The sequence below is a fragment of the Ipomoea nil genome, unplaced genomic scaffold (genome assembly GCF_001879475.1).
Source record: "Ipomoea nil cultivar Tokyo-kokei standard unplaced genomic scaffold, Asagao_1.1 scaffold0688, whole genome shotgun sequence".
In the NCBI taxonomy this organism is placed as follows: domain Eukaryota; kingdom Viridiplantae; phylum Streptophyta; class Magnoliopsida; order Solanales; family Convolvulaceae; genus Ipomoea; species Ipomoea nil.
The window spans coordinates 2954167-2970110 of NW_017617116.1; the positions used below are offsets into that span (position 1 = coordinate 2954167).

Consider the following 15944-nt stretch of genomic DNA (forward strand, 5'->3'; position numbering starts at 1 on the left):
CTGTCAGAATATATATGATCACATATAAATGAAGTTAATTTCTTAATACGTAAGAAAAATTAATTAGTTAAATAATTCTTTTTCTCAAAACGAACAAGCAGGAAGAATATATTGTTAAATGAGGTACAGAATGCAATCAGAGAAAACTCACAAAACCATGGGACCAGACTAAGTGTAAATTGCCTTTGTTAGCAATAGTTATGCTGTGCAACCGAATGTACCATGCGTATGGTGCATACGGTTCAAAACGACGTCGTTTTGATTAAAAACGCGCATCCCACTTAAAAAAGAAAAATCAGGTTCGACTCTCAGCAATAGCATTATTGTGGATATATAGTTATGAAATTGTGGATATATAGTTATGAAATTGTGGTTATATAGTTATGAATTTATGGATATTTAGTTCATTCGTTGTGGATATTTAGTTCAATCATATATTATAGATATTTAGTTCATTCATTGTGGATTTTTACTTCATTCATTCATTTATTGTGGATTTTTACTTCATTCATTCATTCATTGTGGATTTTTACTTCATTCATTCACTGTGGATATATAGTTATGAAATTGTGGATATATAGTTATGAAATTGTGGTTATATAGTTATGAATTTATGGATATTTAGTTCATTCATTGTGGATATTTAGTTCAATCATATATTGTGGATATTTAGTTCATTCATTGTGGATTTTTACTTCATTCATTCATTCATTGTGGATTTTTACTTCATTCATTCACTGTGGATATATAGTTATGAAATTGTGGATATATAGTTATGAAATTGTGGTTATATAGTTATGAATTTCTGGATATATAAAAATGCTATTGCCGAAAATCGAACCTGATTTCTTTTTTAAGTGGGACGCGCGTTTTTTTAACTAAAACGGCGCCGTTTCGCAATCGTATGCACCTTGCAAGGTGCATTCGGTTGCACAGCATAATTTGCGCTTTGTTAGAGCATGGGCTTGCTGGTTCAATATAATGATTGCTATTTGCTAACGTAGCTAAGAGAGCAAGAACTAACAGAGTTAATTAATCAGACTAATACAATGATTTAGCACAAAACCTACATAAGAGAGAAACTTGAATTTTGCTGAAATAGCTCAAGAGACATTTTGGCCAATCATGGATCAGGATTCATACTGCACTATGTACCTTGGTTCATGTGTTTGTACGTGTTTTGTGTTACGACTTTTTACGTTTTGCATTATGAGATTCTGTGCTTTATGAGTATGAATTTTGTACTAAAACAAATTAGTAATTGTGTCTTTTATGTTATAAATTTATGTGTCTTTGTGTTATAAAATTTTGTAACTTACAAGTATGAATTCTCTATCTCGTCCTTTCAATCCAACTGGTCCATAATGCTATGCTATGCTATGCTATGTGTCTTGAGTTGTAATTTTTGTGTGAAAATTTGTACCTTACCAGTTTAAATTTTATATCTAGTTGTTTTAATCCATAATTCATAATGTTATATGGACCCTGGTTCATGATATAGATTGTCAATTTTGGCAGTCGGTCACCGGCCACCTGGATGTTGCTAACCCCTTTGTTATTGATCCAAGAGAGCGCCACCTTCTAGGTTAAGACTTCGCTAGAATCGAATCAAGGCTACAGTTCAACGGACCAATACACGCCGCCACGAAGACTCCGTCGTTATACATTCCGGATTAGAACCCGTATGTCGCCACCGGCCAGCTTCCAGAGTAATTGCTGCGTTGACGCCGCAGGTGACGGAACCCCTGGACGGGGGTGACAGCACTGCCGGTGGTGAAACCGCTGCGCTTGCTTTCTTGCGCCAACTGCCAAGCTCTCAGCTCTCTCATTGCTTTTGTAACAACATGAAAGATTGGAATATGATTGTTTCTTGCCGCCCATGTTAAGACTTAGTGTATTATCAGTAGTAGTTTTATTGTAACTAGTTTTTTTTTTTTTTTTTTTCTCTGGGATTGTACTCTATTTATTATGATGCTTTGAGGTGAATAAACACACTCTATTCTAGCTCTTAGTTGATTTTTAGTCTAGTGGTAAAATTGGTGACCATTCGTGTATTCTTTGGTTCTAATGTTGTCTCCTGAAAGTCTGCTAAACAACAGTTTGTGTCTCAGTTTCGGGCGTCGGAACCTCCGCCATCCCTGCATGAGGGATAGGAAGGCCATCCGAACCCCAACCCGACAGAGTACAACGAGTCCCCATCACACTATACGGAGTATTTTCTTGCATGAGACACCGGTATGGCAACATCATCCCATAGCAACAATTGACGTCCCCACAATTATAACCAAGTTGGTAAAACATGATTTTCATATTTGAATGTTAAGTCTTTGATTCTTAATTACTAGCATCCTCTTGGTGGAGCTTATTATTGCACCAATTTACTTATCCTATGTAAATAATTTGCAGGCTATTACACTATTTAAATAATTTTACTTAAGACCAATTAAGGATAATGTGCCAAACTTTGAAAGGAAAGTAATTAGTAACAAAAACTCCACTCAAAGTTACGTTCCAAATTAAGTGGGCCATTAAGTGCAGTAAGCAAAAGCCTTTCAGGTTTCCATTAAGTTCAAGAAGCAAAAGCTGGCCCATGGCCTATACAATGTTATGTGAACCATAACAAAAAGTACATTTTTAATATACTAAATGTATATTATTTTTATATTGTATGTACATTATACAATATAATGTACACTCAGTACAAAAATAATGTACATTCCTTGAATACAATGTACATTATTTCTGTACTGAATATATATTACTTTTGTATCGAATGTACATTGTTTTACCGTATACAAAATATAGTCCATACAACTTGTGTGGACCATGTTTCAGACAATAATGATCGGCAAAAGCTAGCCTCTGATCTCAATGCTATCTGGAGAATTCTTTCCAGTCAACAAACAACAGTATATCACGCGTGCAGTGCTTGAATTGCTCTCTTCGTATATAGTAGCCATGCATGCATGCATTACTACGGTATGACAAGCTTGGCATCTGATTGAGGTTTGGGAAGCAGAGTGATTGATAATATTCCACTCGCCGCCGCAGATAATGCACCCACTATGAATGCCGGCAAATTTCCTCCTCCGAACAGTGCATCCCAGGGCCCACTTAGGAACGATACGAACATCTATACATGGGGGCAATTCATCATATATAACTTTAATTTAGACAAAATCAAAAAAAGACACAATCTTGTGTATTAAGAACACATAATATAATACTTTTTCACTATAGGACGGTCTAACATACAACTTATTCAGATGTATATAATACCTGTGGTAGAACAATTGCAAGATTGAGGACACCCAGGGAGAGACCAGCTGCAAATAAAATGTATTATTTTAGTTTAGTTGTTTCCAAAAATCAACTAAACCACAAAGGCACGAGCCCCTCACTTTGAGAGAGGTTGCTAATCTCCCACACTGCCAACTGAACCATAGAGGTGTACAAGGAGTCCCCTCACTTTGAAAGAAGTTGCTAACCTTCCACACTACCAACTGAACCATAGAGGTGCACAAGGAGTCCCTCACTTTGAGAGGTTGCTAACCTCCCCCACTGCCAACTGAACCACAGAGGCGCACAAGGAGCCCCTCACTATGAGAGGTTGCTAACCTCCCAAAGACTCTATCCTGGTCATTCTTCCCAAACTTTACCTCTATAATCAGTTGAGCTGCCCATGCATGCATGGGTAGTGTTTAAATGGCATATATATAAGAATTGTACGTTTTACCTTGCTCAGAACCAGCATCACCCTCACTTGAATAGATGCATGCTAGAGCAAACGGAATGCTGAAAGTCACCTACTCGATCAAAGAAGATAGATATATATATGAAAGAGGTAATAACCTAATCATCGCTCTTTATCATATATATATATGATCTGAGAAATTAAGATGGACCGGATCAGAAAATCAGGCTTACTGCTAGAGGGATACCCAGAATGCAAAAGATAGCCAAAGCTCCGGCCTTGACGCTGGAATTTGGCGGAAGGGCGTGGCCTTGAACGTCAAATCTTCTAGAGTGTGATGCGGCTTTGGTGACGGCTACTGTAGAGGCTAAACCAATGGCCAAAATAAAGTTAACACCACCCCACAGCATTTTCACGTCGCCCAGCTGACGTGCCAGAAGCTCCACTGCAATGGACATGAATCCCAAAACCACCGACTGGAGCATCAGCCCCAACGCTCCTGCCCGCACACCTTTGTCGTACAATCCATTATCGTTCACTTCCCCGCCGAAAACCTCCCTCGCCATCCAATCCGTGTCGTAGAGGAGGAAGGGGAACCACGCGATCCAGTTGAGAGCCGTGACTAAGAGCAGGATGAGCATGGGCCTGGGGAGATTCCTAAAGGCCCCCAAAAGTTCCCCGAAGAATGGCACCCTCTCCCCCCCTCCTTCCACCGCCTTCTTCGTGTACGGAATCTCGTTCGCGCAGGTTACGGCCACAATGGTTGTGACAAACAACAGGATCGCGGAGATGATGAAGCAGCTCTTGAGGTTGGCGCAGTAGACGTCGCAGGCATTGGTGAGGGAAAAAGGGAAGCTTTTATAGAGACTGGGCTGGGCGCCGGCGGAATAGCCTCCAATGTTCCCAACCGCCATGAAAAACGAGAAGAGCGTGTTCGCCATTCGCGTCTTCCCGGCATCCCCGCCGGAGAGATCCGACAGCAGCGCCCTGCAGGGCCCTTGTAACATATTGTTAGCCACGTCCAGGATCCAAAACCCCACTATGAAAATAACAATGGCGCGAGTCTTGGATTCCTTCCCCAGGGGGTCACCCGTGGCGTGGCCTATATCGGCGGCGAATCCTATGAGGATGACGGCGAGGATCACCAGGAATGAGCCGCCGACAATAAAGGGTCGCCGCCGCCCAAACCGACTGGTGCAATTGTCGCTGTAATATCCCACCAGCGGCTGAACAATCATGCCGGAGATTGGACCGCAAAGCCAAATGAGGGAGGAGTACTTGTGTGGGATTCCCAGCAGCTGCACATAAGGAGTGAGGAGGGAAAGCTGCAGCGCCCATCCGAATTGGATGCCGGCGGCTAACGCCGACACCACTACCATATTCCATACCGGTGTCTCCGCCGCCGGCGCAGAATCACCGTTCTGCACTTGAAACGCTGATGAACTGGTCTTCTCCATTATATTTTTTTTAAATTTTTTTTTTAATAATAGAATATTTTTATTTTTTTCATATATTTTTTTTTTTGTTTTTTATTTCTTTTTTATCATCACATATTGTGTGCTATGTAAGAGAAAATGGGGCCGGGGAGGGTTTATATAAAACATTCTACGCGAAGATCGCCTACAAAGCATATAGTCAGTTATTTGTTTTGAAGTCTTCCTTACACATGACCAATTTCCCGGAGACATGTTCGAATATATATACAAGTGGCATCTACATGTATATATCAAATGCTATCTGAATGACGAAGAAAAAATATTAATTATAGGCGCACTCAAGTATGAACCGCTGCTCATGAGAGAAATTAGGAATTAGTTTGAGTCGTCCATCTGAAAGAATCAATGAATCAGATGTAATTTTAGAAAAAAAAAAATACATTACATCTTTGTAAATAACTCGAATCTACCTCGTCAATAATACGGGCGATAAAATTCAAAGTTCGTCCCATTCTGCGGGCTAAGCCGGTTTTGACAGCTTTGTATTTAAGCATGATTTGAGCTATTTCTACTTTCCGACCTTTAGAAGAACCCTAACCATTTTCTAGCATTTCTTCTCTTTTTTTTTTTTAGATTAGAATAGACTTAGATTTATATTCTTTAACATTTTGAAAGCTTGTAATCTTGGATTTGAAGTATAATTTTCATCATATCACTTTCATTTTAATAGATAAAGTTCTCTTTAATTTCTTTTCATATATATGTTTCATTTATGTTATTCATGATTTATTCTTGTGTTTTTATGAAGTTTATACTTAATAAAATGTGTGAGTAAGTAGTTTATGGACTTAGGTTAGGGTTGTATTATCAATCTAGATGTTATATTCTTGATTATTGCATAAAGGGGATTTTGTCTACCTAGAGTTATTAAGTTTATGAAAAAATTATGTTTGTATATATTTGTTAGTGTTTTGTGTACAACATTTATTTGCATACTTTTTGGAAAATTTTTGGCTACTAACAAGAGTTTGGTCAAAATTTTGAGTTACTGTACTCCTTCCACTCTACGAAATTAAAATTAGGAAATTGGGGAATTTTGGTGTTTTGTATATATGCATCACGCAAACCTTGTTATTCATTTTTACTGAGATTTGATCTCATGACTTTCTATATGGGAGATGTTACAACATGCTATCTGAACACAAGGTGTTTGGCTACTCAATTCAATATTTTAACTACTTAACCACCAAATTAGAGGAGAGTTAGACTCAACAATATATCACTCCACGATAACCCTTAAATCTGAAGACCATATGGAAAAGCCCATCTTTCGCTTCCGCAGCACGACATATGTAATCCAATGTTGTATATGAACCCCACAATCCAACGGTTACAGTGAACCATAGTCCACAGTTCTTTTTGGACCATAATTCGAAAACGGCAGCCGTTACATTTTAACAGATTCCGTATTTTTTGTGTATTCATAACAAAATGAAACTACAGTATATCTAAAATGAAACTGTCTCGCATATTGTGTTTATATTATTAAATGAAACTGTATTTGAATTGAAATGATACTTTAGTTGTGTTGAAATGAAACTGTATACAGTATGTATAAAATGAAACTGAATAATATGTTTCACATATTGAGTGTATATTGTCAAATAGAACTGTAATTGAATAGAAATTATACTGCAATTGTGTTGTACTGAAACTACACGTTGTGTTTAATTTGCCACAATCCACTCGCCCTCAGCTCCCTCGAGACCCAAAGAGCACCTGGCCTCCACAGCCAACTTTTTTTCCTTCAATTCTGTCTTATAACACTCTCTATGTTCAATTTAATCCATACATGCATGCATCCTATGATTTGGCCCAACAAATCCCTGATCTCTCACCGCATAATCCTAAATCATGCCCTACACTATGGCCTGTTTGATAATATAGTTAATTTTAGTTTATTTGATTACTATTAGCTGTTTGACCTAGTTAAACAATCAATATGAGTGTTTGATTAATGAACTTTTTATAATAGTTTATTGTTTCAAAATGTTAAAATTCAAAAAGTTGTTCAAAACATCTTTTTGATAAAATCATTTTGTATGTAATCAGCTATTAGAGAACAATTAATTTACCAAACAGTTTTTTACAATTAATTAATACTATCAATTAGTCAAATCCGCTAACCCAATCAATTAGTTAATTATTTACCAAACAACCCTATGTCTCTCTGCCTAGATGCATGCCTTAGCGGAGGCCCTCTCTCAATTTTCTCTGCTTACATATTAATTAATTTATTGGACCTTACAATAAATCATATATAACTATTTGGACATATTTTGTGAAATTGATTTAATTAAAATCATATAATGCACACTTATTTTTTTTTTTTTTAACAATGAAATACTACCATTCCTCATTTTTAAATAATATATACATCATAGCCCTGCAAGACTTAACTCAATGGATCAAACATCACCCTGAAAGTCTTTCTCCACCCACTAAAGACATGAGTGGAAACTGAGAACTGACCCTTGGGCAAGGGTTCTCGATCGGGATTTAAAATTAGTCTAACGTTGTGCATAATTATGTGTAGAATATATATGATTTTTCGTTATTAGAAAAAAATTATTTTAAGTGATTTGACATTAAAAATCTAGTTGTATTATTGTACACTATGTCCTACTTTGCATCCTTGCATTTATGTGAGTCTCAGCTCCCTCTTCAAGTCAAACAAGGTTGAAATTAATGAAATTATCCCACCTTCATCGTGCGTTGTTGCTTCAATTTGAGTTTTGTATCAGCCTACCAACTACTGAGTTAGGCCCTTCCGACATGTTTGGCTCAACGAAAACAGAGAGAACGGAATTATACTATACAATTCCTTTGTTTGAATTGGTTTGTCCAAACAATTGATCCCTTAGCTTGCTCAGTTTTGGCTATAGCCAAACCTTTTTTTTTCCCTAATTAATAAACAAATTCAATTTATGTGTTACGTATCTGTGAGCTCCATCCCATGACCTCTCATCTAGAAGAGCCACTTCAGACCACTAGACCACAAGATCATTGGCGTATGCGTTATGTATTTATTTTTTCAATTTTTAAAACCAAGTAAAATTAAGAATATAATTCTTATTATGTTGTGTTGTGTTAATCTTATTTTTAGTCCTAGATTTATAGGTGGCAGCCCACTTTTAAACCTTTTTATCAGAACATTCTTTTTTGGTCCTAGTATTATTGTGACATGATCAATTTTGGTCATTTATCAAAAAAATCATTGAAATTTCATTAAATACGAAGACATTTCTTTCTTCAATTATGAATTTTTTCAAAAAAAAAAAACATAAAAAAATATAACGGGTCAACGCACTTTGTATTATCAAAATGTCAGTACTCATTATATAGTTTTACTTCCTAAATTATCTCCCTAGTACAAGGTAATAATAAGCCTCCGATTTTCAAAAATAAGCTTCCGATTTTCATTGTAATTCCCTTCATCAAGTACGTCTTTAATTTCCTTTCAAAAAAAAAAAAAAAGTACGTCTTTAATTTCCATGAATTACAACATAATCTTTAATGTCCTACCTTAAATCTTTTTCTTCTATAACGTATCATGCCTTTTAATGTTTAATCAAATTAAAGATCGATATTTTAAATAACTGCACCTAGACTATATATATCTAACAAATATATTGAAGATATTTTGTTTATTACATGTTTTAATTGATTTATCTTTAATTTGGATAGACATCCATATATGCAAATATTATGTCGGGTCAGGGTGTGGGGGCTCTTAGAGTTGAGGATTTAACCTTTTGAGAGAAGAAAGTGAAATTTATATTGCCGGTTGAGATTATGTCCAAAATTAACAGATTTCTTGAGCTATTAAGTCACCTTAATTTACGTGAAGTGAAATTTATATATATTTATTTAGGATATATAAGTGAGCGGAGGGTTATAAACATTTTCCGACGACGGAATTGAATGAAGAAGAACACTGCATTGAATAGACGTACAAGTCAACGATTGATGACATGAATGAGACGAGATAACTGATGATTGATACTCTGATCTTTTCATATTTTCTAGTTTTTAAAGAGAAATATATGTAACTATTATTTGAGAGTGTGTAGTGAGTAAATTAGCCATGCTCTTATATAATAGCCAGTAAATTATATAAAGAGATAAACAACACTATATTAAGAAGACTATGTGCAATAAACTGAAAACAAAATATATATAAGAGTTAAATTTAAATTTTTTAATATAAAAATTATATGTCACCCACTCGATCACCTTTTTCGAAGCTGATTTTTATGATATAGTCATGGTTGGCGGCGCACATGGAAATAGACAATTTTGGTTTGTGTTCTTTGGTGGAGGTTTTGGGTATGGACGGAGTAGCCCATCCTGTGGATAAGCTGGCCTGTCCTGTCCTTCTGCTCTTGCGTCCATGCCAAACCTTTCTATTTATCATTTTTTGTCCACACACAATTATGCATATATACTTGCACACACCATTATTGTACATTCCAAATTATCAAGTCTTTGGGTGATGACTACTTAGGGTTAAACAATGTGGCCGGAAGGAGTTAACATCATGTATGTATATATATACAAGCAAGAATGGAGTTAACATCATGTATGTATATATATACAAGCAAGAATACAATGGAGGATTAATTTGTGGTCCAACAACACAATTTGCACTTCGTATAGCGTTAAACAATTATGATATGTGCCTATACACAAATATCGTATAGCAATTTTAAATATCGTATATTTATGAATGGTAAAAGTAGTCATCGCTAGAGTGTAAAGAGCAGTATCGCTGGAATCCTTTAATTCGTGAGGAAGGTCGAAAATGAATTATAAAAAAAAAAAAAAAACAACTCGTAAAATATTAGACTGGCTTTCAAGTGCAATCTCAACTAAAGCGGTGAGATGTGAAACAATGTTAGATTCAAATTATGTAAATCTTACATTTTATATTGGAACATGTTGAAGGGATCGGAGCAAAACATTTTACTTCCTCAACTATACATACTCCTTGAGGGCATACTTTCAGTCAAGACTTTGAAATCATTGGCCCCACCAGTTGATTTTCCTTGTTTTCTTGTGAAGACGGCAAATTATGCTGTGCATCCGTATGCACCATGCAAAAACGACGTCGTTTTAATAAAACGCGCGTCTCCCCTTAAAAAAAAAATCAAGTTTGGTTCCCAGCAATAACATATGAACTAAAATTTCATAATCGATAAACTATAATTCCATAATCGATGAACTATAATTCCACAATCGATGAACTATAATTCCATAATCTAATCTATGAACTAAAAATTCCAGAATGAATGAACTAAAATTCCATAATCTATAAACTAAAATTTCAGAATCGATGAACTACAATTCCATAATCGATGAACTATAATTCCATAATCAATGAACTATAATTCCATAATCTATGAACTAAAATTTCAGAATGAATGAACAATATAATGTTGTTGCAGGGAATAGAACCTGAATTTTTTTTAAAGGGGAGACGCGCGTTTTTTAATAAAACAACGTCGTTTTGGCATCCGTATGCACCATGCATGGTGCATACGGATGCACAACATAACTATTGTGTGAAGACAGCTTAGAAGTACGATATTTGAGAGAGAAAATATAAATTTGTGTAGAAGGATTCTTTGTTGAAATTTTTAGCATAAAATGGTATTCGAATGCCTATTTTGTGGTATAAATATATGTAGGGTCCATTTTTTATTTGAGTCAGGTTAAAGAGGATTCAGGTTATTCACAATGAGACGAAGAGATTATATATTGTACGCTCAAGTAATAGGTGAATAAGAAATTGATTTTTCATGTAGATCTATTTGAGTTGAAAAATAAAGGTAGAAAGGGTTTGTAAAAGCACTACTCTCATTGGTTTGAGAAATAGATTTACACACACACACACACACACACACACACACATATATATATATATATATATATATATATATATATATATATATATAATCCGGATCAGGTGAGGACCTAATCTTAGGTGAGGACGTGAGGACTAATCATGTGCGTTTGTTTTTTTATTTGGATGGTCCAGATTTGAGTTTTTGAGATGACATGGATTGATTTTTTTTGTTAAAGTGGGATAATAGTGTCTTTTTCTATTTTTTTAAGTGTGAACGCATGTATAATCCTTGGCCAAATTGGTTTCCTATTTTCTTGGATCATCACCGTTGCAATTTGGAGCCGCGATTTCTTCATCATTAATTGAGTGTTCGCCCATGCAAACTAATCAGTATTTTTTATTTTTTTTCGCTTGTTCTTTTGAGTATAATATTGTCTATATTTGGATTGTCGTGTATATGTATAAATGCCTGGGTAGTACGATTGTGCATTCGTGTGTGCTGATTGTGCAACCTAGTGTTGTAAGTTGTGCACTATAGGCTAGGGAGTTGTGCATTATAGCACATAGTTCAATGCATCGTAGAACATTGGATGTTCACTGTATGATTTTTTGGCGGGGTTTGAATGCACAACAATGAAGTTATTGATGCACAACAATGAAGTTATTGATGCACAACACTCAGTATAGGAATGCACAATATTTTGTATAGGAATGCACATCTTTTAATAAGACTGATTTATCCTAAATTTATATATTTTAATATTTTAAAGGGATTTGTTTTCTTAATCTGTGTGATTTGTTTCTTTTAATCTCAATCATACATCATTCTGATTTAATGGTCTAGATTAGTCCTCACGTCCTCACCTAAGATTAAGTCCTCACCTGATCCGGACCCTATATATATATATATATATATATATATATATATATATATATATATATATATATATATATATATATATATATATATATATATATATATATATATATATATATATATATATAAGAGCCTTTTTAAAAGCATGTTAAATTGTAAAAGGCTCTCTCTCGTGCGCACGAGAGGGTGCAAATCAAATCACGAAATGAGTCTGAAAAGGCTTGACTCGTATTAAATGGTTGTTTACCATTCGGTAGAGTAGTTACTAGTTAGCATTCGGACTATAACTACTTAGTGGTGTTGACCATTCGGTTTAACCAAATGGTTAGCCACTCAAGCCACTATCTAAGAGGTAAACCGTTGTTTACCATTCGGTTGAGTAGTTACTAGTTACATTACTATTCGGTTTGACTGAATGGTTGACTACGTACTTGTAACCTTCAGGATTAATTATGAGTTAATGACCACGTGTTGATCATTGCGTTTGAACCACTATATATACATGTTGAATTGTATAGCATAGGAGAGGGTGAAAATCAAATTTCAAAATGTGTCTGAAAAGGTTTGACTCGTGTACGACGTTGTTTACCAACTGGTTGACCACTAGAACAACTACCCAAGTGGTAAAACGTTGTTTACCGGTGTCAACCGAATGGTTGACCACTCGTAACCTTCAAGATTAAACTTCATATTAAAGTTGCACGTTATGGGGGTTACATATCTTATTTATTTCAGATGTTAATGCTATGGATTAATGCTATTTATTTCTCCATCTCTTATAAAGATTGGTGTTTGGGCAGAATTGGTTGTGTTGCTGATTTTGAACTTGCAAAATCTTTGTTTTCATTTTTACTCCCTCGACTATTTTCTTACAAAGAAATTCTGTCAAACACTTCCGTAAAAGTACGAAGTAGGGTGTTCAGCCTGATGTTCTAGTTCGCCCGACCTTTCGTTTGAGTAGTGTTCAAACTTAAAATCGTGATCCATTTTATCCGGGTGATTATTCTATGGAATAAACTTTATTTTTTTGGTTAGTTATTAGAAAGAATTAAACATATATGGTCTTATTTAATTTCAAAATCCCTCTTGATTTTTAAGAAATTAAATTACAAGGTACAATAATCAACTCTCAACTAAGGTGGAGAGTTAATGTGGAGACCAATATGGGAACAGTATATTAAACATGCATGACCCACATTTCCTATTTGCCCTTCAACGCCTTCAGAAAGATACATACATATATATATCATCATCAGCATACGTATAATTAGGATTATGAAAACTTGTGTTTCAGTGGAAACCACCGCCGGACAGCTCAACCTTCGCATCACGCGGCGGAGACGGCAGCAACGTCATCGCGAATATCCCACTCAAGGCCGCCGACACCGCTCCCACCACAAACGCCGGCAAATTCCCACCGCCGAACGCCGCATCCCAAGGCCCACTCAAGAACGACACGAACATCTATTATTAAACCATCGAAATCAAAGATTCAATTAACCATTAAAAAAATATTTATGACTAAATTAGATATTAATTAACTCTAACAAAATCCTTAATTGCAGTGAAGTTGTACCTGCGGTATGACGATTGAAAGATTGAGGACGCCTAAGGAGAGACCTGTACGTGGAATATTCATTATTAACACAGCTATCATGACATGAAATCACGTGTGTATATATATATATATATAATAATAATAATAATTTATTATTGTATTTGGGTTTTTTTGTTCTTTTTACCTTGCCCAGCACCGGCATTACTGGAAAAGATGGATGCCAGAGCGAACGGAATACTAAAAGTGACCTGCACATATACACAAATTAATAATTAATAAGTGTATGAAAACTTGGACCGACATAATGTTAGTTAGTTCATACTATATTTTTTTAGTACGTTTCAAAATTTTGTCATCAATGGAGACTTACGGCTAGAGGAATTCCGAGGACGGAGAAGACAAGCAAGGCTCCGGCCTTAACGCCGGAGGTGGGTGAGAGAACGTTGCCGTTGGGGTCGATCCGGCGGGTATGCTCCGCCATTTTGGTGACCAAAACCATCATGCCCAAACAAATCGCCAAGATGAAGTTAACGCCGCCCCAGAGCTTCTTGACGCCGCCGAGGCGCCGCGCCAGGAGCTCCACCGCGATTGACATGAAACCCAAAACCACGGATTGGAGCATGAGCCCCAGCGCGCCGGCATGGACGCCTCTGGAGTAGAGATTGTCGCCGACTTGGCCGCCGAACACCTCCTTGGCCATCCAGTCGGTGTCGTAGAGGAAGAAAGGGAACCACGCGATCCAGTTGAGAGCGGTGACCAGCAGGAGAATCCACATGGGCCTTGGGAGGTCCTTCAAGGCGCCGAAGATTTCGCCGAAGAACGGCACCGCCTTCTTCCCCTTTAGCTGCCTCTCTCCGCCGTCGGCGGCGTCTTTCAGCTCTTGCTCTTTCACGAAAGTTAGCGCCAAGGTGGTCACGGTGAGCAAGAGGGCGACGGAGATGAAGAAGCAACTCTTGAGATTGGCGCAGTATACTTCGCAGGCTTTGGTCTTTGAAAAGGGGAAGACTTTGTAGAGGTGAGAGTAGGAGCCCGCCGCGTAGCCGAGGATGTTTCCGACGGCCATGAAAAACGAAAAGAGCGCGTTTGACGCTCGCATTTTGTCGGCGCTCCCGCCGGAGAGATCCGCCAATAATGCTCTGCATGGACCCTGAAAAAAACAAAAAGCCACCTTAAAATATATCCTTGGTATAAAATTTGGTGTTTTGGGCCGAGGATGACATAAGAAATCTAGAGGTCAGTAAAAAGTTAGTCCAATTTAATGTGGTTAAGGGATTATTGGACAAAAATAAAGGATCAAATTCAGTATTTTGATTTTGAAAATTGTGTGACAGAAAATAGAATTAAGTCTGTGCTATAAACTATAAATTTTTAACTTAATGATAAGCACTTTATCTTAATAATTGGTATTAAAATCAGATCATGAGTTCAAATTCAGCAAGAGCTTAATTGGCCCGTCTCACATCTATATAGTGGGTAGGGAGATTGTTGGGCGGAGGACGGGTGAAGGGCTGACCCTAGTTTAGTATATTATGTTATATAATGTAATAATATTATAATACCTGTAACATGTTATTAGCGACGTCGAGGATCCAAAAACCGACGACAAAAACAGTGATGGCACGGGGCTTGGAGGTTTTGCCGAGGCGGTCGCCGGCGGCGTGGCCGATATCAGCGGCGAAGCCAATGAGGAAGACAGCGAAAATGACGAGCAAGGCGCCGGAAGCAATAAAGGGGCGGCGGCGACCGAAACGCCAAGTGCAATTGTCGCTGTAGTAGCCGACCAGGGGCTGAACAATCATGCCGGAGATGGGCCCACAAAGCCACATAAAGGAGGCGAATTTGTGCGGGATTCCGAGCAGCTGGACGTAAGGGGTGAGGAGGGAGAGCTGCAGGGCCCACCCGAATTGGACTCCCGCCGCAATGGACGCCACCATTACTATCTTCCATATCGGCGTCTGCCCCGCCGCCGCCGCCTCCTCCTCCGCCGGCAACGCGTTCGCCACTTGCAGGGAGGATTTTCCGTTAACGGAGTTTGTCTCCATATCTATTTCACTAACTGTAACCTTTTACAGTTCAATGAAAATGATTATATTCTAGTAATCTCACCTTAGAAAAGCTAAGGGTTAGTGTACTTATGAGAACTGAATGTTTGAGGCAGGAAATATATAGAGAACGAATATTGTATGACCCCAGGCCACAGGGGTGGGGGGGGGGGGGGGGGAGGGTGGGTTGGTACATGACTATTCAACTTGAGAGAAATGGCTGGTGGCCTGGCTTGGGGTTTAGAAATCAGAAATGGTTGGTGTAAAGTGGAAGAGTGAGACCAATAGGTAGGAAGGTAGTGAATAATAATAATATTGCAATAATTGTATGGTAGGATGCTTAATAATTTTTAATAATATCTGGTATAATTATGTATTGTATGTAATTATATCGGATATGGTCACCATCAATCTTATAGAATATTCTTG

General features: G+C 37.2%; 2 protein-coding genes across 6 annotated transcripts; both read right to left on the reverse strand.

The window, feature by feature from the left end:
- Nucleotides 1-2764: 2764 nt before the first annotated feature.
- Nucleotides 2765-5170, reverse strand: LOC109175317 (sucrose transport protein-like). 4 transcript variants are annotated; one of them, XM_019324568.1, is made up of 4 exons: nt 3928-5170; nt 3737-3806; nt 3280-3326; nt 2765-3133 (listed from the first exon to the last, which is right to left on the reverse strand). In XM_019324568.1, exons 1-4 carry the CDS (start codon nt 5149-5151, stop codon nt 2975-2977), a joined length of 1500 nt encoding a protein of 499 aa, XP_019180113.1. In that variant the 5' UTR covers nt 5152-5170; the 3' UTR covers nt 2765-2974. The 4 variants fall into 4 exon arrangements, 2 of the variants coding, with proteins under 2 accessions (XP_019180113.1, XP_019180114.1); XR_002053274.1 differs by having other exon boundaries at nt 3088-3133; nt 3737-3795; XM_019324569.1 differs by lacking the exon at nt 2765-3133 and having other exon boundaries at nt 3250-3326; nt 3737-3795.
- Nucleotides 5171-12979: 7809 nt separating this feature from the next.
- On the reverse strand, nt 12980-15628 carry LOC109176086 (sucrose transport protein-like). Of its 2 annotated transcripts, XM_019325508.1 has the most exons (6): nt 15560-15621; nt 15033-15529; nt 13844-14620; nt 13658-13721; nt 13492-13535; nt 12980-13379 (listed from the first exon to the last, which is right to left on the reverse strand). In XM_019325508.1, the coding sequence occupies exons 2-6, from the start codon at nt 15513-15515 to the stop codon at nt 13206-13208; spliced, it is 1542 nt and encodes a 513-aa protein (XP_019181053.1). In that variant the 5' UTR covers nt 15516-15529; nt 15560-15621; the 3' UTR covers nt 12980-13205. The 2 variants fall into 2 exon arrangements, with proteins under 2 accessions (XP_019181053.1, XP_019181052.1); XM_019325507.1 differs by having other exon boundaries at nt 15033-15628.
- Nucleotides 15629-15944: the final 316 nt, after the last annotated feature.